The sequence below is a fragment of the Budorcas taxicolor genome, chromosome 13, assembly GCF_023091745.1.
Source record: "Budorcas taxicolor isolate Tak-1 chromosome 13, Takin1.1, whole genome shotgun sequence".
NCBI lineage: Eukaryota > Metazoa > Chordata > Mammalia > Artiodactyla > Bovidae > Budorcas > Budorcas taxicolor.
Genome location: NC_068922.1, coordinates 70,646,785 through 70,671,969, shown reverse-complemented (window position 1 = coordinate 70,671,969; position 25,185 = coordinate 70,646,785). Strand labels below are relative to the sequence as shown.

General features: G+C 47.7%; 1 protein-coding gene across 1 annotated transcript in view; it reads left to right on the top strand.

The window, feature by feature from the left end:
- The window catches only part of PTPRT (protein tyrosine phosphatase receptor type T), an 816,693-nt gene that overhangs the window by 737,842 nt on the left and 53,666 nt on the right, over positions 1–25,185 (top strand). The window contains exon 18 of the mRNA XM_052650453.1: positions 12,891–12,978. Coding sequence (XP_052506413.1) covers positions 12,891–12,978 — 88 coding nt within the window. The remainder of the gene's footprint in view (positions 1–12,890; positions 12,979–25,185) is intronic.

Genomic DNA, 25,185 nt, shown 5'->3' with positions numbered 1-25,185 from the left:
AAGAAGCTTCCAGTGTTGACTGCATGTTAGAATTACCCAGGGAAGTTTTAAGAACACCAACACCCAGGCCATCTTTCAGACTAATTACGTCAGAATCTCTAAAAGTGGGATCCAGGGATCAATATTTTCTAAGCTCTCCAGATGACTCTAATGTACTTTCAAGGTCTCAGGAGACCCATGGAGTCCCCAGCACTTGCCTTGCTTGTGCCCACAGACCCCTCCCCTCACCTTCAGAACTGACTGCTGGTGACGTCCGTTGCCTATGGAAGCATGTGGTGACCCCACAAATCCACCCTGCTGTTGGAACACAGCCACATTAAAGTCAAGGGGCTTCTGCACATGATCTTGGATCTCAGAGTCTTCCTTCCTCCACTTCCTATCACCCCCAGCCCAAATTCCCCCAACTTCCCCCAGTTACAAACCAGAAACCCTAAGCATACCATCAAATGTTAACAGATGTTGGCTGGAGAGTTAGGTTTGTCTGTGAATCCTAGAACCCCAGCCACCATCAGGGTCAGCTGAATATCAAGTTTGGGAAGGATGCTGGAGAAGAAGATGAGGAGACTTTGTGATGGAGAGAAGGAAGAGAATTGTGTTAATCCCAGTCCAATCCAGGCAGCCTGTTGTCATAATGAATAGAACAAGCCCAGTAGGGAAACCAGAAGGTATCTGGTTATTACAGCTCCATTAAGACTATTTAAGGCTACAGGAACAGCTGTGAGGCATATGATACAGCCTAATGAAGAGCAAACATTTGTTCATCTTCCAGCTCCGGGCAAACACGCTGTGTGCGTGGCTTGTGTGGGGTGAGGCCAGTGGCCAGTGTTGCCATCTTTGTTAGTCGTCTGTGGGTGGTGTTGGGCGGGCAGCTTTGATGGAGTGTAACCATGGAGATGGATGCTTCAAATCACCCCCAGGTGCCCTCTGCTCTGCTCAGAGCCACCCAAGCAGAGACAGAGCCGACCTTCTGCTTCTACAACTTTTTTTTTTTCTCCCTTCACTTGGTAAGAGAGTCACAAAACATCCCGCTGTAAGTAACCTCTGGGTTCTGGTCCAGCTCTTCAATTTGCAAATGAGTGATTCTTGGGTAAGGACACAAGGAATTAGTGGCAGAAGCCCAAATCATGAAAGGGAATACCATGCCTGTTCTCCAGCTCTGGAAACTCATAATGACCAAAATAAAAAGACCTGATTCCACCTGCTTATTTCAGTCCACGTTCCATGGATTAAAATAAGGAGAAAGTGGGCCATTTCCAGAGGTGTCCCAAACACATCATGTGGTTTCAGACTTGTAAGTTTTCCCTATTAAGAAAGGGCTCATGTGCAAGAGACTACTAACTGAAACTGTTCCTTTGAGCTTATTTTTACTTTTCTGCTTGGTATTCTGTTTACAACATAGCAGATAGATATTTTCTATTTAATTGGAACCCTCCCCAATCAAAGGAGAAATTTTGAGGTGCTACCACAGAAAACTTATCTCAACTGAGAATCAAGACCTGGTTCTCAATTTGCCCCTGACACAATTGGTAGACTTGTGTGAGACTCTTCCATCTCTGGGCCCATTTTTCATCTTCTGTGAAATGTTTGATTACATATCATGGATTCCTGAAGCCTGATGATGTATGCTTATGCTTCATTTGGCCAGAAACATTTATTGAGTACCTACTGAGTACCTTACGCTGAATAGAGTACTGGACATAGTTAGAAAGGTAAAAACAGTTAAGACCCTACTTTAAAGGAAGCACATGGTCTTACCACGCCATGTAATTATATAAAAGAACTCTGGTTAGCATGCTTTGAGAAAGGGCAGTCCAGGGTGAAAGCAGGTTTTGTTGTTTAGTTTTGCTTTTTGTCAGTTATTACTTGAAGAACAATCAGAAATTTTCTAAAAGCTGAGACACTGAGTTGAGGAAAAGTAGAAGGCTGGGTTGAGAAAAAGCATGCGTGACAGAGCAAACCACACATTTAGGGGGCTCAGAAACATAAAGGGATGGAAATATTGCAAGTCACCTCTTACATGGGAAACAAAGATTCCTGTCTAGGAAACGAGAAAACTCAAAATGAAACTAGTTGGGGAGAAAAATAGGAAGTTTTCACAGTTTTCCTGAACAGAATTAACTAAAAAAAGTAATAATAATAACTAACATGGCCTTTGCCAGTCCACCCCTTAATTCTAGCTGACCTCAAGTTTAGGGGAGAACTGTTGGGCACCTGAGACACCCAGAAGCTCACATGTGAAGATGGAGAAAATGTGTGGACAGGGCTAACAGGCTATAGCCTGGAATGGGATGCAGAGATCACAGAATCAGGGATGGGAGGAATAGAGGTATCCTAGAATGAGCTTTCCCAGCAAACTATAGGCCTCTTGGAGGTAAAGCCAGCATCTTGCTCTTTTCTCTTCTCTGAAACATCTGGAAAATAGTATAGTAATGCCAAATATTAATGTAATTGATTTGCAAAGTACTGGTGAAAACAATTTAAGGATAAGAATAGTTCCATCCAGGACTTCCCTGGTGGTCCAGTGGTTAAGAATCTGCCTGCCAGTGTAGGGGACACAGGTTCCATTCCTGATCCAGGAGGATCCCACACGGCACGAAGCAACTAAGCCTGTGCACTGAACTGGTGAGCCCGCTCTGTAGAGCCCACGAGCTGCACCTGCCGAGCTCACGCACCCTGGACCCCATGCTCAGCCACATAAGAAGCCCGAGATGGCTAGATGGCATCACCAACTCAACAGACATGAGTTTGAGTAAACTCTGGGAGTTTGCGATGGTCAGGGAGGCCTGGTGTGCTGCGGTCCATGGGGTCGCAAAGAGTCAGACATGGCTGAGTAACTGAACTGAGCTGAACTGAACACCAAAAGTAGAGTAGACCTCACTCACCTCAGCTAGAGGTACCCAGCATGCAGCAACAGAGACCAGCACAACCCCCCCAAAAAATTATTTTTTTTAAGAAAAGAATAGTTCCATTCAGAAAGTTAAAAGGCAGTATTTCTTAAAGAAACCGACACAGAAAGACCCTTATATCCATGGGCTATCTCTGCAGGTGTGTAGAGTGTCTTTAGCGTCAGTCTTCCCCAGGAATTTGCTGTTTCCATCTACCTTCCTGCCCAAAGCAGTGGTCCTTTTTTATTCATATGTATGATTTTATTTATTTATTTGTGTGTGACTCTGCTGGGTCTTCCTTGCTGCGTAGGCTTTGCTCTAGGTGTAGAGAGCAGGGGCTCCGCTTCATTGTCCTGCAGAGGCTTCTTATTGCTGTGGCTTCTTTTGCTGCAGAACCCAGGCTCTGGGGCACCTGGGCTTCAGCTGTTTTGGTTCCCAGGTTCTAGAGCACAAGCTCAGTAATTATGGTACACAGGCTTAGTTTCTCTACGGCATATGGGATCTTCCCAGACCAGGAATCAAACCCATGTCTCCTGCATTGGCAGGCAGATTCTTTATGATCAAGCCGCCGGGGAAGTCCCTAAGACAGTGGTTCTTAAACTGTGCTATGTGTCAGAACCACCTGGAGTTAGTAAAGAACATTGAGACACTGGTTCATTGATGCAGGACAAGGTGCAGGCCTCGGCATTCTACCAAATTCCCTAGACTCTCTGGATCCCCACCAAAGTATGAGAACCACTGACCTAAAATTTGTCATTTAAAAGAAAATCGTGTAGCTTTTAATGGGGCCTTTTAAAGAGAGCTCTGTGACTCTCTATGCAGACACATGTTCAACTGTTCTGCTTGTTCCAAGCTTCTGTCACAGACAAATACCCGCATCTTGCTGCCATCTGATTTTCAACTCAGCATCTCCTGCCGAACTCATAAATTACCGTCTACTTAGTGACACGGCACACAATAATATTTGCTCTCCTGATGCCACTCTGAGCAGACGTCATTAGTCATCCTCCCCTGCCTTCTCTGTCCACATTTATAATCTCCGAGGTATGCTCTTTTCAGCAGAGGAGGAGGCATTTGTTGAAAGCATGGCCTCTGCCAGGGCCACTGCTAACTCAAAGAGCACCCTAGAGTGAAATAGCAAAAACTACACCTGTCTCAAGATACTTGACTTTATCACCTTCCGGAAAATGTTCATAATATGTACAGAAATCTCTCGTGCCTGCCAGATGCATGGTGTTCACTTAGGTGTGATGCTTTTGAGTTATGTGCAACCTGTACAACCATCCATGGCGTCTCTTGCCATCCATCAGCTAACCATGGTCTTCAGTAAACATGGGTATTTATCAAACTCTTGGACCACAGTTGAGACCAGACCTTAGGCTTCCAATGACTGATGAAACTCCTTCTCACTCCCTGACTATGTGTCTTGCCTGTACCTAGGGTGACCAACTTGTCCCAGTTGGTTCAGGGTGGTCCCTGGTGTTTTTTTATTTTTACTTGTATTTATTTTTTTCCAAACTTTTTATTTTGTGTTGGAGTATAGCCAGTTAGCACCTTTGTGATAGTTTCAAGTGAACAGTGAAGGGACTCAGCCATCCATTTACATGTATCCATTCTCCCCCAAATTCTCCTGCCATCCAGGCTGCCACATAATGCTGAGCAGAGTCCCATGCCCTGTACAACAGATCCTCATTGGTTATCCATTTTAAATACAGCAGTGTGCACGTGACCTCAGGATGGTCGTGGTTTGAAAAGTCCTGCATCCTGGGAACCCCTTTTGTCTGAGGCAAACCAGGAAGGATGTTCAGGGAGCCCCCGTCTTTGATCTGGTGACAATACACTGTATGTTTCTGCTCAGTAGGAAGCAGGAGAATGAATTCTGGGAGTGAGCCCGGGAGGCTAGATTGCTTATCCTTGGGGCAGAAGAGTCTGGACACCTGTCATGTGCCAGCTGCCTGTGAGCACTATCTCCAGTCGTCACTAATCATCGTAAAACTCCAGGGGTGCATTTTTCTAACTTATTAATACTACAGTATTTATTGGGGGGATGCAGTGTGTACAGCTCTATGAGTTTAAACAAATGCATGGAGTCATATAAACACCCAATCAGGATACAGAAGAGCTCCATCAGCGAAAGATTCCCGTGCTGCCCCTGTGTAGTCAAGTCCTTCCCTCAGCCCCTCACCTGAAGGTTTCGTTATTGACTTAATTGTCAGAAAAGTTCTTTGAGACTTGGAGTGGTGAAATGATTGGCAGTAGAACTATCCAAACACTCTAGTCTGTCTGCCTTTTGCAAAGCTCTGCCTTTCCCTGTCTCATACGCATAGCAAGAGATTTTTTTTTTTTTCACACTATACGTGAATGAAAGACCTAGGTAAGATGGCTCCTCCTTGTTGAAGACTGTCCAGGGTCTTCCCTGCATCAGGAGAGTGGAATCATGGGGAAAGTCATGGGAGCTCCTGCCCGGGGAAATGCTGGCAGGGTGGGCTCATCTTGGAGGAAGCAAGCCCTCAGCTGTGCCCTGGAGTGCCAGCCGGGAACCGCCTGGTCAGCAGTGCCTGGGCCTGGTTTTGCTGCATCCCAGCGCATATCATATCCAGTTATCTCCAGGGATACAGCCAGGCTGAAGGGAGTAAGGAGGGCATCGTAGCTGTAACAGAATCTGCTAAGGTCAGTGGATGAACAGGTGAGAGAAATGGAACAGGGCGCTCTCAGCTGTGGATCGGAGGTGAGCTGCTCTTGGAAGCCCTGTGTCCTGATGTCTCACTGTTAGGGGCCTAACTCAAGGAGGCTTGAGCAGAGTGTCCAAAGAAGGGTGGCAAGTTTCAGAAAAGACTTTGATATTTCAATAGGACCAAACCAATAGGTAGGAAGAGGAATCAGCCAGGCAAGCATGAGGGCAAATTCTCAGTTCTAACAGGAAATTGAAGTGTGAATGGGGGAGACCATGGTAGCTTGCAGAGTGCTGTGATTCAGCGGAGCGGGGCAGTAGAAGCCTGCGACGTGTGGTCAGGGGATCTGAGCTCCCACTGGCTCCAGAGGACCTCAGCTCCATGACTGGGAGGGATGGTGGGTGGGTGGGTGGAATGCAACCGAAAGAAGAGTTGATCTGGGACAGGTAAAAGGTGACAATCTTATCCTGCATTCTGTGAAGCCTGTCAAGGATAAAGGGAGGGTTCAAGAGGCAAGTGCTCTTAGCCACTTGTCATGATGCTGGCACTGGTTAGCCTCCCTATTAAAAAAAAAAAAATGTCCAAAGCATCCCCGTTGACTTAGAATATCTCGTATCTTTGGCTGTCGTCCACAAGACCTCAACTGAGCAACACACCATCCGCATGACATGTCGCTTACATTCTCTCAACTCTGGAGAGCCTCCCTTCAAGTTCCAGAACACACCAACCTCATTCCATCTCAGGGCCACAGTACCCACTGTCATTCTGGAACGTTCTTCCCCCAGCTCTTGTCATGGCTGGCTTCCGCTTATCATCTATTTTTCAGCTCAACTGTGAGACCTACTGGAGTTGAACAGTCTAGACTTAGGAACTGTGGGACATCTCAGGAAGAGGATGTCAAAAAGGACTTTTAGGACATGGGCTGTGTTAGGCAGTGTGGGGCTTTGTTCTATTGGGCACCATCAGGAAGTGGTAGGATCGGGTACCTTAGTCAATCTTATTAGAAGGGGCACAAGCTTGAGGCTAAAGCTGAAATCGGCATGAGCAGCAGCAGTCACTCATAAGAGCCAGGATAGGGGTGGGTTTTGGCTCGGACAATATTCCTGCCTTTGTTTGTTTATGTTAGAATAGGCTTCCTTGGTAGCTCAGATGGTAAAGAATCCACCTGTAGTACTGAAGACCTTGGTTCAATCCCCGAGTCAGGAAGATCCCCTGGAGGAGGGAACGGCTACCCACTCCAGTATTCTTGCCTGGAAAATTCCATGGAGAGGAGCCTGTTGGGCTACAATCCATGAGGTCAGAAAGAGTCGGACACAACTGAGCAACTAAGCCTAACTACAGAGTGGTCGTGTGTTTGCCTTGTTCCATCTGGGTCTCAGAGTTGCCTTGTCTGATGTTGGCATTCAGGGAAATTATGTTCAGCAGGAAAGCACCAAGGTTCAGCTGGGAGTGCCCGACCAGCTCCCAGAAGTCAGGGGCTGTGCTTTTCCTTCTCAGATGTCACTTTTTCAGAGTCCTGCCCAGTTCAGCCAGCCTAATTGGTCCCTTATCCTGAGTCGCTGTCTATCCCAGGACTTTGTTTGCTGCCTTTGTGGCACTTGTCATAAGTAAGAATTATCTTGTTTATTGTTTGCACCTTCATGCAACTAGGACAAAAAGCCCATGAGATCTCGTCTGTCATGTCCATTTGTATTATTTCTAGGACCTAGCACAGTCCTGGCACTCAGAAAGAAAGGAAAGAAGAAGGGGTAAAGGGAAGATGAGCTCACATGATATGTATTCTTGGGTCAGTCATTTCTTGTTTCCGGACTTCACCATGCTGATCTGAGTCTGCCGTTCGAGCATGCAATGGTTGCTACAGCTCAGACCTCCAGAGAGGCAGGCATCCCCAAATGTACCTTGTAGGACTGAAAAAAACCTGACCGCCTGCGAAAAGCAACACGAGGGGAGTTGGAAGCATTTCCACGCTCAGGGAAAAGTGTAAAAATAGAGCTCAACACTCTCAGGAGAAGTGAGTGAGAAAAGGAAAGTGGAGGTTGATAATGGATGAATATAATGAGATGGCAATTTTGGTTTCAAAAGAATGTGATTAGCTCCTAATGACTGCCACCATTCCCTGGTCAATCTACTGTAACTAGCCACTAATGCAAAAATAATGCCCCTCAGCTGGCTCACTTTGAAGATGGAGAGGAGTCTCCCTTTCATACTTTCACCCCCTCATGTTTTTTCTCTTCCTAAAATTATCCCCTATTAGATTGTAGCTCCCTAAAAATGGAAATGGATGTGTGATCAAAGTCTGCAATTTAAGGAGTCATAACCATTCCCTCCTGGACAGCTCCGTGGTGTTTCCTCTCTGCCTTTGTCAACATCACCCCAGCCCCCGGGCCCACCCATTCTCCTTCATCCCCCACCAGGGGAACACAGAGGCTCCCAGAGCTGTGCCAGCAGTCTGTGTGGTCTCTATGGAGAAGTGCCACTCAGCACAACTCATCAGGACCATTTAGCGTTTTTCAGAGGAGATCACCACACTGAGTTTATCCTGAAGAGCACGGCCTGGATAAGGACTGCCAAACTATGCCATCCTGGGCCCCAGGTGGACATGCCTGTGTCCACCCAGGGGGTGGACAGGGACATTCATTAAGCTCTGCAGTGTCACAGTGCAGAGGGAGCATGCAAGAGCCCCATGGATCAGGGCAAAGGCAAAGTACATGGAAACAGGGTAAATGAAAAGCCCCAGTGGGTCTGTCCAAAAGTGAAGCAAAAAGCTTTTGTGTGTAGTGAGCTCTCCGTCACTGAGGGCATCCAAATAGCAGATGTGAGGGATCATTTTATCAGCTGCCTGGAAGCCCAGACAGGAGCACAGATAACTTATTTTAAAGGTCACCTCCAGTTCTCAGATTCCAGGACCTTTGCCTTCTGTCTGCACAGCATCCACCTCACCCACTATTTTTTTTTTTCATCTCTCCGTCCATTCATTTATTCAAAGGGGTTGATTCAAGCACATATGAAATACAAAGTCAGCATTGGTTTATGAAGATACCATCGTGAATAAGATGCTACCACTTACCTAGAGTAAGTTACCTAGAGAAGCCATTCAAATCATCAGATGTAAACAGTCCGTATAATAACAGAAGTAACTGACTAGCTGGGACGCAGTGGCATGGTGGGAAGGTAAGCGAGGAAGGTTTCACAAAACAGAAGGTGCTTGAACCGGGTTCGGAAGGATATGTAAGAGTTTTCCCAGGCAGACTCGGGCGGGAGAAAATTTCAAGCAGATGGAGCAGCGTGTCTCTAGTCCGTCTCAGAAGTTTGTAACACCTGGAATTGTCTGTGGCATTGTGTTTAGTTGCTAATCATTGATATATTGATTTAAGGGTAAGCAGTGACATTGGAGGGGCAGACGGGGTGAAATCATTAAGGACCTTGTATTTAAGAGTTTGGAATTTATCCTGAAGACAGTGACGGGGGAATACCTGGGTCCTATCCACAGTTTAGGAAGATTCCTCTGATTATACAGGAGAGTGGATTGGAAGAGGCAACACCAAGGCCAGAGGAGGCTTGCGGGGAAGTGTTTCTCCAGGTAAATTCACTATCTGCAAGGATCACGGCCGCACATTAGAATCCCTCGGGGAGTTTTAAATACTACTGACGTCTGTGTCCCTTAGACGCTGATTTAGTGGTCTGGGGTAGGACCACAGCTTTGGGAGTTTTAAAGCTTCCACAGACAATTCTAATGTTCAGCCATGACGAAACCTTAAGCCAACTGTAACCTGAGCCCTGGCACATAATAGGTGCCCAGCAGCTTTTTATTTTTCCAAAAAAAAAAAAAAAAAAGTATGAAAACATTCACAGGGTGCTCTTCTTGGTTTCACACCACTTTGGGGGGATGTAATTAATTAGATAAACATCAGGAAGTTCATTGCTATGACTGAGACCAACACACACCACCCCTACAAAGACCCAGGAATATAGAGGCCTGGCAAGTTGCCTAAAGGAGCTGGGGTGAGAGGATAAGGCCAAGGGCTGGAATCTGGCTTCTGAGAGTTCCATGCAAAAGCAGGAACCATTTGCGTTCTACAGATGGCCTGTGCTGGTGATGACAGGGATGCAGGGTGATGGTCAATTACAATGAGGAGTAAGCAGAGGACGAAGAGCAGGAAAAGGAGATGCAAGTCCTCCCTCCACTTGCAGAATGAGCACTCTCTTATCTCCCTAGCACTTTTCTCACAGACAGATTTAGCGTAGAGCCTCGTGCCTGTTTGCTTCTCTAGGGTACAAGTCGAAGGGTTTCTGACACCCAGAGAACTACATTCTGATCAAGTAATAGCTGGGAAGGTGCCCTGTTATCCCAGTCTAAAACCCTGGGCAAAACTAAGGTGGAGAACATGGCTTAGCCCAGGCAAGCACCTCTCACCCCATCTCCATTCACTCTGGAATGGCTTGGTAACAGAAAGGACACCCATTCTATCTACCCAGCCACCGCCTAGCTGAGGAACATGATCATGCTTCTAGAATAAAGCTCAGTAAACTACAGCCACAGGCTGAATCCAGCCCAGCACTTGTGTTTGTAAATCAGGTTTTAGTGGAACACAGCCACGCCCGTGTGTTTGCATTGTGTCTATGACTGCACTCACTTTCACTCCACAACACCGCAGTTGAGTTTGAGTCGTTGGAACAGAGAGAGACTCCCTGACTTACCAGTCCCATACCACCTATTATCTGACCCACTATAGAAAAAGCTTGCCAACTCCTCCTCTACGAAAAGACTCACCTAGGCTGGCTTGAAAGCAACATAGGAGACTGGAAGCAGAAAAGGGGGCATCCTGAATGGTCTGGGCTTGAAAGAGATAGTGGTCCTGCCTGCCTGTAAAACATCACCTGCTGAATGGCTGAGTTTCTGACCAATCGGGTCACAGATTCCTCCCTGCTCAGAATGTAGACCCGGTAAGAAATAGGCGGGCACAGTCAATGCTGGGCTATTCAGACGCTGGGAGCTCCTCTCCCCTGCCCTGCTGACAGGCAGCTGTGTGGCCTGAGAGGTGAGAAGTCCAGTCTCAGAAGCAATGCGGGGGCCAACTGAGCGGGCAGCTAGCTTGTCCTTCCAGAGGCAGGAGAAGGGCAGTGTTCAAGAGGTGGTCTGACATTCACGCTTCTGAAGCCGCTCCCGCTCCCTGAAACGCCCCTCCTTCTTCTCTGTGAAATAAGTGGCTGCTCCCTCCTCTGTTTCCATGATACCTGGCTGGTAACTCTGTTAAATCACTTCACACGGTTCTTTGCTTGTCTGTCTTCTCTCTTCCTCTTTTTAACTAATTAATTAATGTATTTATTTTTGCCAGCACTGGGTCTTCATTGCTGCACGAGGGTTTTCTCTAGTTGCGACAAGCAGGGGCTAGTTTCTAGTTGTGCTCGAGCTCCTCATTGCCGTGGCATCTCTTGGTACAGGGCACACGCTCTAGAGCACAGGCTCAGTAGTTGATATACAGGCTTAGTTGCCCTGTGGCATGTGGAATCTTCCCAGACCAGGGATGAAACCCATGTCCCTTACATTGGCCGGGAGATTCTTAACCACTGGGCCACCAGGGATGTCCCTATTTTCTCTTAAAGCAATGAGTCTCATCTCTTCCTTCCTTCTCACTCTGACCTTCTGTATCCACCTTCCTAGTCAGCATCTCAGCTTGAATGTTGACTAATCACCTCAAACTTGGCTGCTGCTGCCACTGTTCTTATTATTTTGAACATGTTCAGAGGTGAGTGCTAGGCATGGTTCTAAGTACTTTATATACCCAGAACACAACACTTAATTCCTGCTTCCCCAAACCCATTTCTCCCCCATCTGTTTCTCCTCCATTTCAGTAAAAGATGTGACTCTCCACTCAGTTCTGCCAACCCACAGCCTGTAAGTCAGCCTTTACCTGTCTCTCTCCATCATAACCCATGTCTGAAGTCGACGTGTTGGTGCCCTGCCTGCCTCCCTTCCACTCACTGGTCCCATGTATGCCTATCCAGTGCCTGCCTCCTGTGTCTTTTTGCCCAAGGACTTCCTCAAGACAAAAAGCATGTGCACACCTTGCCTACTGAGCATGACAGAAGTGCCAAGGGATTTCCTAAGGGCTGACCTCAACAGCGACTTATGGGAACCAGTGGGTGAACACCCCAACCTCCTCCTCCCTCTGGGAGGACAACTCTGAGGCATGAGATGGGCCCCGGAGATTAAGCCCAGTTGCAGTGGTTACTTGTTCGTGGATCTATCCTCTATTGACTTTCTTCCCTCGATGATCTGACTCTTCCCCCAGCCGCCCCACTGTGTTCCTTAGGCTTACCTCCCAAATAAATCTCATACTAGAATCCTTGTTTCTTAGTGTGCCTCTGGGGGGAAACCAAAACCTGCAATATCCAACTGAACATCCTAAAATTAATCCCTCTCACTGCATCCGCTGCTCATCACCTTGGTCCAGGGTACCGTCATTTCTTGCCTGCACTATTGCAAAACCTTCCTAACTGATCTCCCTGGTTCCTCCCTGGGCCTCCTAGAGTCTGCGTTCCATACACGAGCCAGAATATGCTTTATAAAACAGATAGCAGATCAGCTAACTGCCCTGCTCAAAACCCTCCAGCGGTTTCTCGTCACACCCAGAATGACACTCAGCTTGTTACCAGCGACCACAATGCCTCATAGAGCCTGAACTCTTCCCGCCTCTCCAGATGGCTTTCGTCACTGCTTTCTCCACCTCATCCTTTGAATCCGCTGTTCTCTCTGCCTGGACCCCTCCCCACTTCTCTAGTCATGACTGCCTTTTTCGTATCAGGAAGGAATTAGTTTAAATGTCACCTTCTCAGAGGAGCCATTCCAGACTGTGCAATCTGAAATAATTCTCATTCCCCCATCACTGAACCTCTACCCTGCTTTATTTTCTTTATAGCAGTTCTACTAGTTAAAATTATATATGTTTTCTTGTTCCTTTGCTATGTCTCCCAATCAACTGGAAGCTCAAAAGAGGCTCTGTCTGTTTCTTTGTATTCTGAGTACCTAGAATAGCACCCAACGCATATTAGGGATTCAGATACTCATCAAGTGAATGAATAAGCAAATGACTCTCCTTCTGGACCAGATTTGATCTCATCTCACACACAAAAGATATCAATAACATTTGAGTCAGTGAACAGGTGAATAAGTCAGAGGGGCCAAGTCTGTATTTTTCCCCAGGCCCCATCCAAGAACATGCAGGCTTTTACACTGCATGACCCATCACAGTGGGTCTCCCCATTGCCTCACCTATACCCAGATAAGGCTCCTACCTCAAGCCATTCTAATCACTCTGTCCTTTCTTTTTAGGCCTTACCAGAGGGACAGACAGCTTCGTGGGACACAGCCAAAGAGGATGAAAACCGCAACAAGAATCGATACGGCAACATCATATCCTGTAGGTGACCTTCTGGGAGGACTGCAGGCTTTGGGGACTTACACTTAAGGAGGCCATCACTCTTACTTACCTGGAATTTGTTATCAGATAGTCCTTGATGTTTCCAACTTCGGGTCCTCATGCTAGGCATGGAGCCCTGGCTCAGACTCCCTGTCATCCCTGGGCTGGATGGCTGATCTCAGCCAGAGGCGCTGGGCAGGGAACTGGCTCCAGGCACAGTCGATTCAGGAAACCTCTCAGGCTTGGGTCTCGTCTGGTGTTATCCACTCAAGAATTCTTCAGGTCCGGGAGGAAGCCCAGACGCAAGGGTGTTCCTAGCAGGCCCCCACTGTGCAGAATCCCAACATGGCAGCAACGCTGGGTGGAGAGCAAGGTCTACCCATGAGGGATGGGCTGAGAACCCCTCGGTGAGAGATACTGCTACTCCAGGAAGGTAGAGTCCCAAGCGAGGACTGATGCTTAGAAGGAAACTCTGAGCCTAAGCCTGAGGGTTTGGGAAGCAGCTAGCTCAGGATTCAGAGGAGTCCAGGGCTACCCCGTTCACACAAGAGAGAGAGCTTAGGGCGTCATGACCCCCTCCAGACCCCACTGCTGCTAGGGACAGAGCTCGGTAGTAACGTGAGTACCTGCTGCTCAGGGTCTATGTCGGTGTGGGCCTTGCGTGACACTGAGCCTTCAGGAAGGAAGCTGGTTTTGTGTGGACCTGGAGGAGGCCTGAAAGGACATTGCCTTCTGCTCAGCAGTGAGCTCTAGCATCCCTGGAGGCACCCCGTCATAGTGCGTGATTTGATGAGGACAGTGGCACAGAGTAGCTCAAACCCACAGAGTAGCTGAAGCCCTGAGCTTCTCTCCCAGCTATGGGGCCTTGGGCTGGTTACCTGACCTCTCTAAGCTTCAGCTTTCTTGCCTTTAAAATGAGGAGAAGAATAAAGATAGGATACATAAAACCCTTGGCACAGTACCTGGCACCTTTACTCCTAGCCATAGAATTACTCTCTCAGCATCACTGCTAAGCAGTGTGGATACACCAGCCCTTCTTATCATAAGCAGAATGCACTGTATACCCACGTGGGGATGTGGAATAAGCTGGGTTGGGGCAGGGAGGCATGATCAGATGTCCATTTTGGAAAGATCACCAGGGCAGCACTTTGGGAGGGTGGATGAGATTGGGGGAGGCTGAAGGCAGAGAGACCAGTGAGGAGGCTACTGCAATGCTCCTAGCAAGGGACAGTGAGGCCTTAACAGGCTCAGTGATGGTACTTGGATGGGACCCTGCTTGATATTCAGTGCTGGGAGGAGAGGGAGAGACAGGTATGATCAGTGCTATCCACAGCCTTCTACACAACAATACAAAATGCGGAGCATATACTGTGATTAAAACAGGAGTCTACAGCAGCCCCTCTCCTATGGTGCAGCCTACCTGGACCTTCTGACATCTCATCCCTTGGTCTCCATTCTCAGAGTAACCCAGTCCAGCCAAAAAAAAAAAAAATCCTGAATAACAAGTTATTTCTAGTACAGTTCAGTGTTTTGTTGTCTTTGACTGTCTAGACATTGCCTAAGAAAAAGCTTGGAGGAAGAAAGCATAAGATACAGGCAGCTTGTGAAGGAAGAAAGAGGCAGAAGTTTTAGCTTAGCTATTTCCTGTGCTGATTCAGAAATCGACTGTGAATGGGAGGACTAATCAGAAAAGCATTTATAATTTGTCTCTTGGAAGAGAGTAAGGCAGACAGCAAGATTTCCTGCAAATGAAGTGTTGGAAAGAGACGTTCAAGTGCTCAGGAAATGTGTGTTAAGACCTAAGATGTGTGGTTCTCCTCCGAGCCGGGCCCTCTGCTGCCAGGGAGCTCATTCTGGGCCCAGGTTCTGCTGGCTCCGACCATTCTGTGCTCTAGAGCCGTGCACACTGTGCCTTAAAATATCTGGTCATTTGTCCATCCCTCCTACTAGATGGTGAGTTCAGATGGAGTCCACTAAATTATAGGCTGGAAGACTTTGGGTGCTCACTCTCAGCCTCAGTCTTCTCTCTGTAAAATGGGTATAATGATGAAATATTATAGTGGAAAATAACGATAGAAAAAATTAATGGCTAGAGCACAGTAAAGAGACCCTGCCTCCCTGAGAGACAAGGGTATCCAGGTTAGGCCAGGTTTGTGGTTCAAAGCCTCAGGGGCCAAGGATGGGAAGTTTTGTATCTTTCCGGACCTCCCGGTGCTCACCCTCTGTGCTCAGCATGCTTGCCCGAGCCATCATCTGCTCTCATTTGGCCTCGGCCTTCCTTCTTCCTGGTGGTTCCACATCTACTTTGGCCCCCGACTTTATGCCTGTCTCTAACAGAAGCCGGAGGGACCTCCTCAAAATGCGAGTCAGCTCATGTCCTTATCCTACAGAAAACCCTTCAAATGGCTCCCTTCAGTATTGAGCCCTGCTTATCCAAAGGCCTCAGCCCTCTCTCTGTCTCATTTCTCACTCTTACTGTGGTGTTCTCTCCACCGCAGTCTCCTCAGTTAAGCCCCACTGTCCTTTAGTCAGAACCTTGAACTGTCCACACTCATCCATGACACAGGGCCTTTGCACGTTCTCTTTGCTCTATCAGCATGCCCTTCTTGCCTCTCTTTGCTAAGTTCTCCTTATTCTTTAGATCTTCGCTTAGGTATCACTTCCTCGGGGAATTCTTCTGACTGTTATAATTCAGTCAAAACCCCATTATTCACTCGAAGAACACAATGCATGTCTTCTCCTTAATTCTCCATGCCACTGTGACTTGTGAGCACGTGGATGGCCGTCTGTTGGCTGCCTGGTCTCCTCACTGGAACAGATGTCCTGGAATAGCAGGGCCAGAGCCATCTTGCACTTCTGTGGCCCCACACCTGACTTGCGGCTGGTGCTCGGTAGACAGGACTGAATGTTGTAGCTCATAGACTCCCTAAAAGACGCTGAAGGGCTTGAGCCATGGGTCTCTCCCTTCTGGCTCCCCCATCCCCCGCTCAAAATAGAGAACACCCAGAAAGGATGGATGGAGGAGGGCTGGGTCCGGATGACTCTAGGAGCAGTGATATTCCAGCAAGGAAGACATAATGAGCCTATGTGAAGAGGGTGGAGAGATGGGAGAAGGGAAGGAGAGAGCACACTCATGTGCCCTCCAGGATCTCACGTCTGAGAAGGCAGGATCCCAGGAGCAAGAACAACAGTGAAGGGGATTAAACTCCATGGAAAACAGATAGAAGATGCTGTCAGCATCCCATCCACACCCACAGCCCCACTGCCTCCTTGTAATGAAGCCGTATAACTCATATTCTCTTAATTGAGACCACACACCTAGTCTCAGGACTTAGTGAAGCTCAGGTTCTTGATGTCTCATCACAGAAAGAATTCAGTGAGAGACAAAGTGATAGGTAAAAAAGTGGATTTATTTAGAAAGAAACACACTTCACAGAGCATGGGCCACCTCAGAAGGCGAAAGCAGTATGGAAATATGGTATGGTTAGTTTTAGTGGGCTGGATAATTTCATCGGCCAAGGAGTGGGAGGATTATTCCAACTATTTGGGGGGAGGGGCAGAGATTTCCAGGAATTGGGCCACCACCCACTTTTTGGTCATTATGGCTGGCCTTGGAACTATCATGGCACCTGCGGGTGTGTCATTTAGCTTCCTAATGCATTACAGTGAGCATATACTGAGGCTCAGGGTCTAGTGGCTGCTACTGCTAAGTCGCTTCATTCTTGTCCAACCCTGTGCAACCGCATAGATGGCAGCCCACCAGGCTCACCCATCCCTAGGATTCTCCAGGCAAGAATACTGGAGTGGGTTGCCATTGCCTTCTCCAATGCATGAAAGAGAAAAGTGAAAGTGAAGTCGCTCAGTCATGTCCGGCTCTTAGCAACCCCGTGGACTGCAGCCTACCAGGCTCCTGCATCCATGGGATTTTCCAGGCAAGAGTACTGGAGTGGGGTGCCATTACAGCATATTAAAAAGCACAGACATTATTTTACTGACAAAGGTCAATATAGTGAAAGCTGTGGTTTTTCCAGTAGTCATGTATGGATGTGACAGTTGGACCATAAGGAAAGCTGAGCGCCAAAGGATTGATGCTTTTGAACCATGGTTTTGGAGAAGACTCTTGAGAGTCCCTTGGACTGAAAGGAGATCCAACCAGTCAATCCTAAAGGAAATCAGTCCTGAATTGGAAGGACTGATGCTGAAGCTGAAACTCCAATACTTTGGCCACCTGATGCAAAGACATTAGAAAAGACCCTGAGGCTGGGAAAGATTGAAGCCAGGAGGAGAAGGGGACAACAGAGGATGAAATGGTTGGATGGCATCACTGATTCAATGGACATGAGTTTCAGCAGTCTCTGGGAGTTGGTGATGGACGCGGAGGCCTGGTGTGCTGCTGTCCACGGGGTCATAAAGAGTCAGACACGACTGAGCGACTGAGCTGAACTGAGGGTCTAGTGGAGGGCAGCTCATCTTGGACCTGTTTGGTGCTAATCAGTTTATATTGTATCTTCAGGCTATGTTATTCTTTTGCATCTAGGGATGCAACTAGGGTGAGGCGGGCGACATCCAGGATGTGACATTCCAGGGGCTGCTTGGCCTCAGCTGTTGACCCTGCACCTTCCTGACTCTGAGAGCAATCACCTCTCTAAAGCATATGCCCTGGCATCTCACTGGTTCCCCCATACACACTCGCCCTGTTTGCATCTCTTTGCCTGAGGACTTTCCCCAAAACTGAGGCAGGATGATCTGTCCAGGCTCAAGACCATCTCTCCCTGGACCACAAAATAGCCCAGCTCCTCACCTCCAACCCTGCTAGGTTGTATGGTCTTCACCTTTTTCCAGAGCCTCCATGGGGAGTGGGCTGCAGTTGCTCACAGTAGTAGTAGATTTGGAAACTCACCCTTCCTGGGCTCCTTCTTTTGGCTGTCTTACTCCCACCCCCTACTCCCCCTGGTATCCCCTTCTCTTCCTACATAAACGGCTTGCACTGGAATTCTCATCTTAGATCTACTTTAGAGGAAGCCCAAACAGAGACAGAGGAAATTTAGACAGCTAGTGATACCACTTGGAGAAGGCGATGGCACCCCACTCCAGTACTCTTGCCTGGAAAATCCCATGGACGGAGGAGCCTGGTAGGCTGCAGTCCATGGGGTCTCGAAGAGTCGGATGCGACTGAGCGACTTCACTTTCACTTTTCTCTTTCATGCATTGGAGAAGGAAATGGCAGCCCACTCCAGTGTTCTTGCCTGGAGAATCCCAGGGACGGAGGAGCCTGGTGGGCTGCCGTCTATGGGGTCACACAGAGTCGGACACGACTGAAGCAACTTAGCAGTAGCAGTGATACCACTTGGCTGGGTTTGTGTGTTGTATGTCCATGTGTGTGTTAGTTGCTCAGTTGTGTCCGACTCTCTGTGGCCTCATACACTGTAGCTCACCAGTCTCCTCTGTCCATGGGATTTCCCAGTCAAGAATACTGGAGCGGTATTTCCTTCTCCAGGGGATCTTCCCAACCCAGGGATCGAACACAGGTTTGCTGGGTTTAAAGAGAGTTGAATCTCCTTTGTAATTTAAGTATCCTTAATTCTGCAGCAAAACTGTGGCTGGACCGGGTCTGCACTCAGTCCTGAGAGGAGACAGTGCCAAGTAACCAGTGCTTCCAAAAGCAGTGCAAGGCATAAAGAGAACCAAGAAAGAAAGGGGGGGAAAAAAGCGCCCTGTAATTGAAATAAGAAAGGAAAAAGAGAAACAGCCTGAAGGACTAGAAAGTGGTCCTGCCCTTGTATGTGTCCCTCCCGAAGGCAAAGTCTGCCCTGGCTTGATAAATAGAAATATTCTTGGCGCAAGAAGAACACCAGGTGTGATTAGCATCCTAAGGAACCCAGGGCTCCGGGAGGCTGGTGCGGAGGACAAAGGCCCAGGCCAGGGAGGACAGAGAAGACGAAAGGAGCGGGGATGGAGGGAGGGCGCTGCCTGCAAATGAAACCATGAAAGAGAAACCTTGGCTAAATAAGCCCTTTTCTTCCAAATGCTTCTGTTTAGAATTTAGTAATAGAGACAGTGGGGTTTCCAGGGAGTAGAAACGAAAGAGAGTGAAAGGGAAGGGAATGAATGGGAGAAACAGAATAAAAGAGCGCTTTACTTTTAAGTAACCCTGGGGCATTGGCGGTAGACAAGGGGAAATTTCAAGAAGAGTGCAGCATTCCTCCTGTGGAAGTTGGAGAGGGCACTTCTTGGACTGTCAGGAAGGAGATTGCAGGGGGAGAGGAAATGATCCCAGGGGGTGCACATTTTATCAAATGAGGCTTCTCTTTTATCAAATGACAGATTCTCCTGGAATCTGTTGGGGTCCCAGTAGCAAACTGATGGGACCTTCAAATAGGGTGATTTGATGAGAACTTAATCAAGTGGATTTTGTTTGTGTTTATTTTTCTCATGAAGATGTGCGCTAGCTATGGGGAGACTGCAGGAATAATGCAGTGCCCTGGGGCTAAATGCCACACCCGGGCCACAGAGGACTCTGTAAGAAGTTCCCAGGACCCAGAGGAAGGTGACCTAGCTGAAGGCATGACCTTTCAGTGGCCTTGCAGGCAGCCTGGGGTGGCCCCAACAGAGAGAGCTGAAAGAAGTATTGATGCCTCCCGGGTATCGATTGATGCCTCCCCACTTCATCCAGTCTCTGCCTGTGCTTTCCAATAGCTAAACCAAGCCAGAGCCAGAGGACAAGGAAATCTGTAGACAGAGTCCAGTTCTCAAAGTGTGCTTCCTGGAGCAGCAGCACCTAAGAACTGGTTAGAAGGCTCATTTTTGCATCCCACTGCAGACCTGTCGCAGCAGACATTCCAGGGGTGGCCCCCAGCAATCTCAGTTCTAAGGGGATGTAGACCAGATGTATCAGTGACACCCATACACTCTCAGGCTTATGAACCCTTCATCTGATTTTCTTTCTTCTTTTGATGCATTAATATAATGTTATATGAGTTTCAGGTGTACAGCATAGTGATTCAGTTACTTTTTAGACGACATTCCATTTAAAGCTCTTATAAAATATTGGCTACCCCCATCTTGCTCCTCCCGCCTTTCCTCTCCCTGCTGGTAATCACTAGTTTATTCTCTACATCTGTGAGTCTGGTTCTGTTTTGTTATAATCATTTGTTTTATATTTTTAGATCCCACAGATAAGTGAGAATATATACTGTTTGTCTTTCTCTTTCTTCACTGAACATGATGCCCCCCAGGTCATACAAATGGCAAAATTCCATTCTTTTTTATAGTTGAGTAATATTCCTGTGTGTGTGTGTGTGTGTGTGTGTGTGTGTGTGTGTGTGTGCGCGTGTGTATGTGTGTGTGTGTACACCACATCTTCTTTATCCATTCATCTCTTGATGTACACCTGGGTTGCTGTCATATCTTGGGGTACGTGTATCTTTTCAAATTAGTGTTTTCATTTTCTTTGGCTCCATATACCCAGGAGCAGAACTGCTGGGTCGTCTGGTAGTTCTGTTTTTGCTTTCTGGAAGAATCCCCATACTGCTTTTCCACAGTGGCTGCACCAATTTACATTCCTACCAACAGTATGCAAGGGTTCCCTCTTCTCCACATCCTTGCCAATATTTGTTATTTGTGGTCTTTTTGATGATGGCTATTCTGACAGGTGTGAGGTGATACCTCATTGTGGTTTTGATTTGCATTTCTGCGATGATTGGCGATGCTGAGCATACAAACCTCTCATCCACAGAGATCAGCTCCCAGTTTAGAGAGGCAGGTGCAGAAGTCTGACTGGCAAACAAGAGATCTGGGATATTTTCTGAGACTTCTAACCCCCTAATTTAAACAAACCTCTAGGCTCAGGTATAATGGAGTACCAGGTACGGGGTCCAGCAGACCTGGGTGCTAGTCTCAGTTCTTTCTTTGACCTCGTGCATGACCTTCAACAAAGTCACTTCGTCTTTCTGACAGTGTCTTATCTTTCAGTGCAAAGAGGGCAAGCTAAGATGAATAAATGTTGACTCTGAAGCTGACTGTGTAGGCTCTTAAATCTAGATGAGACCAAGTCTAGCCTCTCTCAGTTCACAGGCAATAAGCAGTGGTCCAGAGACGTAGAACTCTTGCCCACAGCCACACAGAGAGTCTAAAGGGCAGTGAGGACCAGAGCTCTGGGCTCTGGCTGCCCAGATGCCGTGAGCTCCCTACCAAGGAGTCCCTCTGCACCTGGACACACCCGTGCTTTTAGGGGAAAATATGTTGAGATCTCTGACCTCAGGACAGATAGCAGACTGCATGAGCTCTTCAGAGAAGCCATTTTCACTTGTAGGGAGGGACTCAGGTTCAAAACAAACCCAAGGGCTTCGTCTTGTAGCTTTCTCTCCTGATTTCTGGGGAGACTGAGCTGTATGTCAGAATGGGTGCTCCCAATTCCTTCTTCTCCTTTGCTGTCTCTGAGGGTGGCTCCTGCCTGGGCCTTACAGAGAAACCTTGTGCAGTAACCCTCAGTGTCCTTTTTAACAGAGGCCTTGTTTCCAGCCACTGTATCCTTCTCTGCCTGCTTGTGGGGCAGGTCGGGACTCCCAGGAAATTAAATGTCCCCGCAGCAGTTCTCAATGCATGACTGGTGGGGAATGGAATATAAGTACCCCAGGTACCTCCCCACTAAGGTGGAATTATCTTGGGGTGCGTGTTCACAGTCTCCCCTGGAGTTCCCTAACAGGAGTAAGCAAGCCCCAACTGTCTACGGTGATAACTTGCTTGATGACACACCCCTTATTGAATTCTCTTCTTTCTCCTTCCCTTCTTTCTTTCTCCATTTCACTTCCCATCTCCTTTCCAGTGTTTCCTGGGATCATCTCCTAGATGAAGTTCTTCCTTTGTCTCTGATTCTGTTTCGGAAGGAATCTAGATCAGAAACCTCCCTTCCTTTCTTCAGAAGATCCCCTTCGTGGAGTGTAGGCTGGACACTCTGCTTGGAATGAAGCCACAAAGTCATCAGTTAGGCCACTGTCCCTCTAACTTCTCTCGGTTCTCTGCTCATCTGTACTTAAGCCCCCTCCACAGCCCCAAAGGTTTCATCCATCAGCGCAGCTCCCCACAGGGCCCTGCAGAAGGGAGCGGTCCAGCCCCAGCCGACAGGGAACTGGCAGCCCTGGGAGGTGCCCCGAATGCCAGGCTGTTTCCCTGTGGTACCCAGGCCACCCTCTCTCCTCTGATAATGGTAATTCAATCAAGATTGAGTGTGCAGACCTTTAGCTTCAATGGGATACCCAGGCAGTCTCGGCAAAATTACCTGCCTCCTCCCTCTCCACTCTTGCAAGATGATGGCATTAACATTTCCAGTGCTTCTAAGAAATGATTTTTCAGGTCCACAATTCATTGTAATGAGTCAAATCTCCTTTCTCTGAAAAATCGCACCTTTTCTTTACCTTCCTCAGTGCCCAGAAGACAGGGGAAAAAAGAGCACCTTGTATCCAAGTGATGGTCTCTCCCCGGCCCCACCTCTCTGAAGTGATTCTCTCTTAAGTGGATATGACTTGAGAAGACTGATTTATTGGGTTCCCTTTGATGGTGGAGGAAGAGAGGAGGAGATGTGGTTTGTTTTTAAGAGTTAGTGCCATGCAGACAAGGAAACTGAGCCCTCTCCCCTGGCCAGAGGCAGGGGGCAGCGGGGCACACAGTGAGATGGGATGGTGTCAGAGTCAGAACTGGCATAGAGGGGGTGTGGAGACAGTGGGTCTCAGTGGTGGGGGTTGGAGGGGTAGGGTCCCTACCACTTAATAAGGAAGCTCTCAACCTTATACCTTCTCTTTAAGTTATTCAACTTCTTAGAGCCTTGATTTTCCTCATCCATAAAATGGGCTACTATGAGAATCAAATGGCATGGCATCCATAGGCTTCTAGAATAGTACCTGGAACATCTTACACATTTCACAAAGATAAACTTTTGTACCTTACACGCAACGCAGGTGGGTCCCTAGTCTCATGGGCCAGTTTCTGTAAGATATTTTCATCTTGCCCAAGACGTATTGAAGTGCCACGGCACCCCTGTGTTAAATAACTGAACATTGAATGGTCTGTACATTCACGCCTGAGTGTGCAACAGAATCTCCAGGAGGGCTTATTAAAATGCAAATTACTCATCCCCATCCCAGAGTTTCTGATTCGGTGGGTCTGGGCTAGGACTCAAGTATTGGCATTTCTAAAGAGTTCCCAGGTATCATTGATGCTATTGGCTATTTTGAAAACCACTGGTCTAAAACAATAATAAAACTGAATTTACATATTTGCATTAAGCTCTTAAAATACAGCAGGTACTTTCATTTCTTACTGCTTTTCATCCTTACAAGTTTGCAGAGGTGGAGAGAGTTTTGATGATTCATTGGGTGATGTGAGGCTCGGGGAAAGTAAGTCAGCTGCCTCAGGTGATAGAGTTAGTGATAGACCTCAGGTCTGTCTTCAGAGCCTGCCCATCCCCTGCCTCTCTCCTGATGAAGGCAACAGCTGGCAGCCAGTCCTGGGTCTGCAGGTGGGGTGAGGGTCAGCTACAAGGAGAGGAAGAATTTGAGCCAGGATCCAGGCTCACTATGCCAGCCTTACATTCAGGGAAGAGCCCGGAACTCAAGCCAAGTTACCTAAAATCAATTGTATGGCTAAAAGCAAAGGACCCAGCCCCTTTCTGGTTCTCAGCCTTTCAAACACAGTATAATTCATATATTGAACAGATAATTGTTGAACACCTACTTTGTGCCGTACCCTGTAAAGGGTTTAGTAAATGGGGTGCCCTTTCTTAAACAGGGTGTGGAGGAGAGCCATGGGCTAGTCTGATAGTCTCAGAAATACAACTGTCCTAAGAGCTCTGAAGACAAGTACAGGAAGCTGTCAGAGTGTCAGATGGAAAGATCACAGAAGGCTTCCTGAGAAAGGAAGACTGAGCTGAGAGCTGAAGAGTGAGATGTTGCCAGCCTTGTGGGGTTGAGGGTGTCCCTTTACACATGCAAAGGCCCTGTGGTCAGAACAGACGTCATGCATTTGAGCAACAGAAAGAAGGGTAATATGTGGGGAGGGAGGCGTGGGGCTGGAGTGGGAAACAGGCCCCAAACCCTCTGATCATGCAAAGCACTGTGGGGTATGATCAGGTCAGTGGTGTCCTGGGGCTGATGGGGAAATTTTCAGGAATTCTGTGAGCTCGTTGATGCCATGCTGGCAGCTTGGTATCAGTCATGGTGGGAGTACTTATATCACAGAAGTCAGCAGATGTTACAGATCAGGGCCGCTGCTTTCTCCAGAGAGCTATTTGTTAAACTTCTACGACCTCCCTCTGGGCTTTGTCCTAAAACCACAAGAACAGGTTGATTCTAGAGGCACAGTGTTTTCGTTCCTCTTGAGTTGTGTTGGAGCAGGGGGATGGGGCGCTCTTTGGATCTCCGTGGCTTTCCAGTTATGTCTTCCTTCTACTGGAAGGAAAAAAACCTTCCACTGGTTTTTTCCTCCCCTTGAGCCAGAGCTGGCCCTTCATCTCCTGGCCAGGCTCTTGCAGTTCCTCTTACATCACCATCGAGGAGCTGGTTTCTCCTCTATGTGACTTCCTCTCTCGTCTTGAATATCAAACAAGGAGCACCAGATTAGCTGTTTTTCAAGCTTGCAAAATACAGATAAAGCATAATGAACGTTCCGGGCTGCTTGTAAATTACTCTGTATAAATTCCTTTACATTGCTGGCTGCCCCATCTTTCTCCATGTACGTCTGGATAAACACGATTTTTTATCCTTCTAATTATATAAAGTTAGAAGGGGAAGGAGACACAGAATAATATTAGCATCGCACATAAGGAATAAATAAACCATGAGGGCAGTGCTGCTCCTTGCGATGCCTTTCCGGTGGACCCATAGCTGAATTCTGCCCCTTCAGGAATATACACGATAACTCCGCCTCTGCAGAAAGACGGATTGACATTTTGTACAGAAGGACAAATAGGAAGCATAAAGTTCCTAACCACCTCTGCCATCAGCTCACTGCCCACCTCACATCCAGCCCAGAGCCGTCATTGATCAAGCACCTGCTGCATACCAGGCACCGTCATCACACTTCTCTCTTTTAAAGAGCAGTTTTAGGTTCAGAAAAATTAAGCCGAATGTCCAGAGTTCCCCTCTACCCAGCCCCTCTCTCCCTCCCACACTCATTTCCCCCTGTTTTTAACATCTTGCATCAGTGTGGCACATT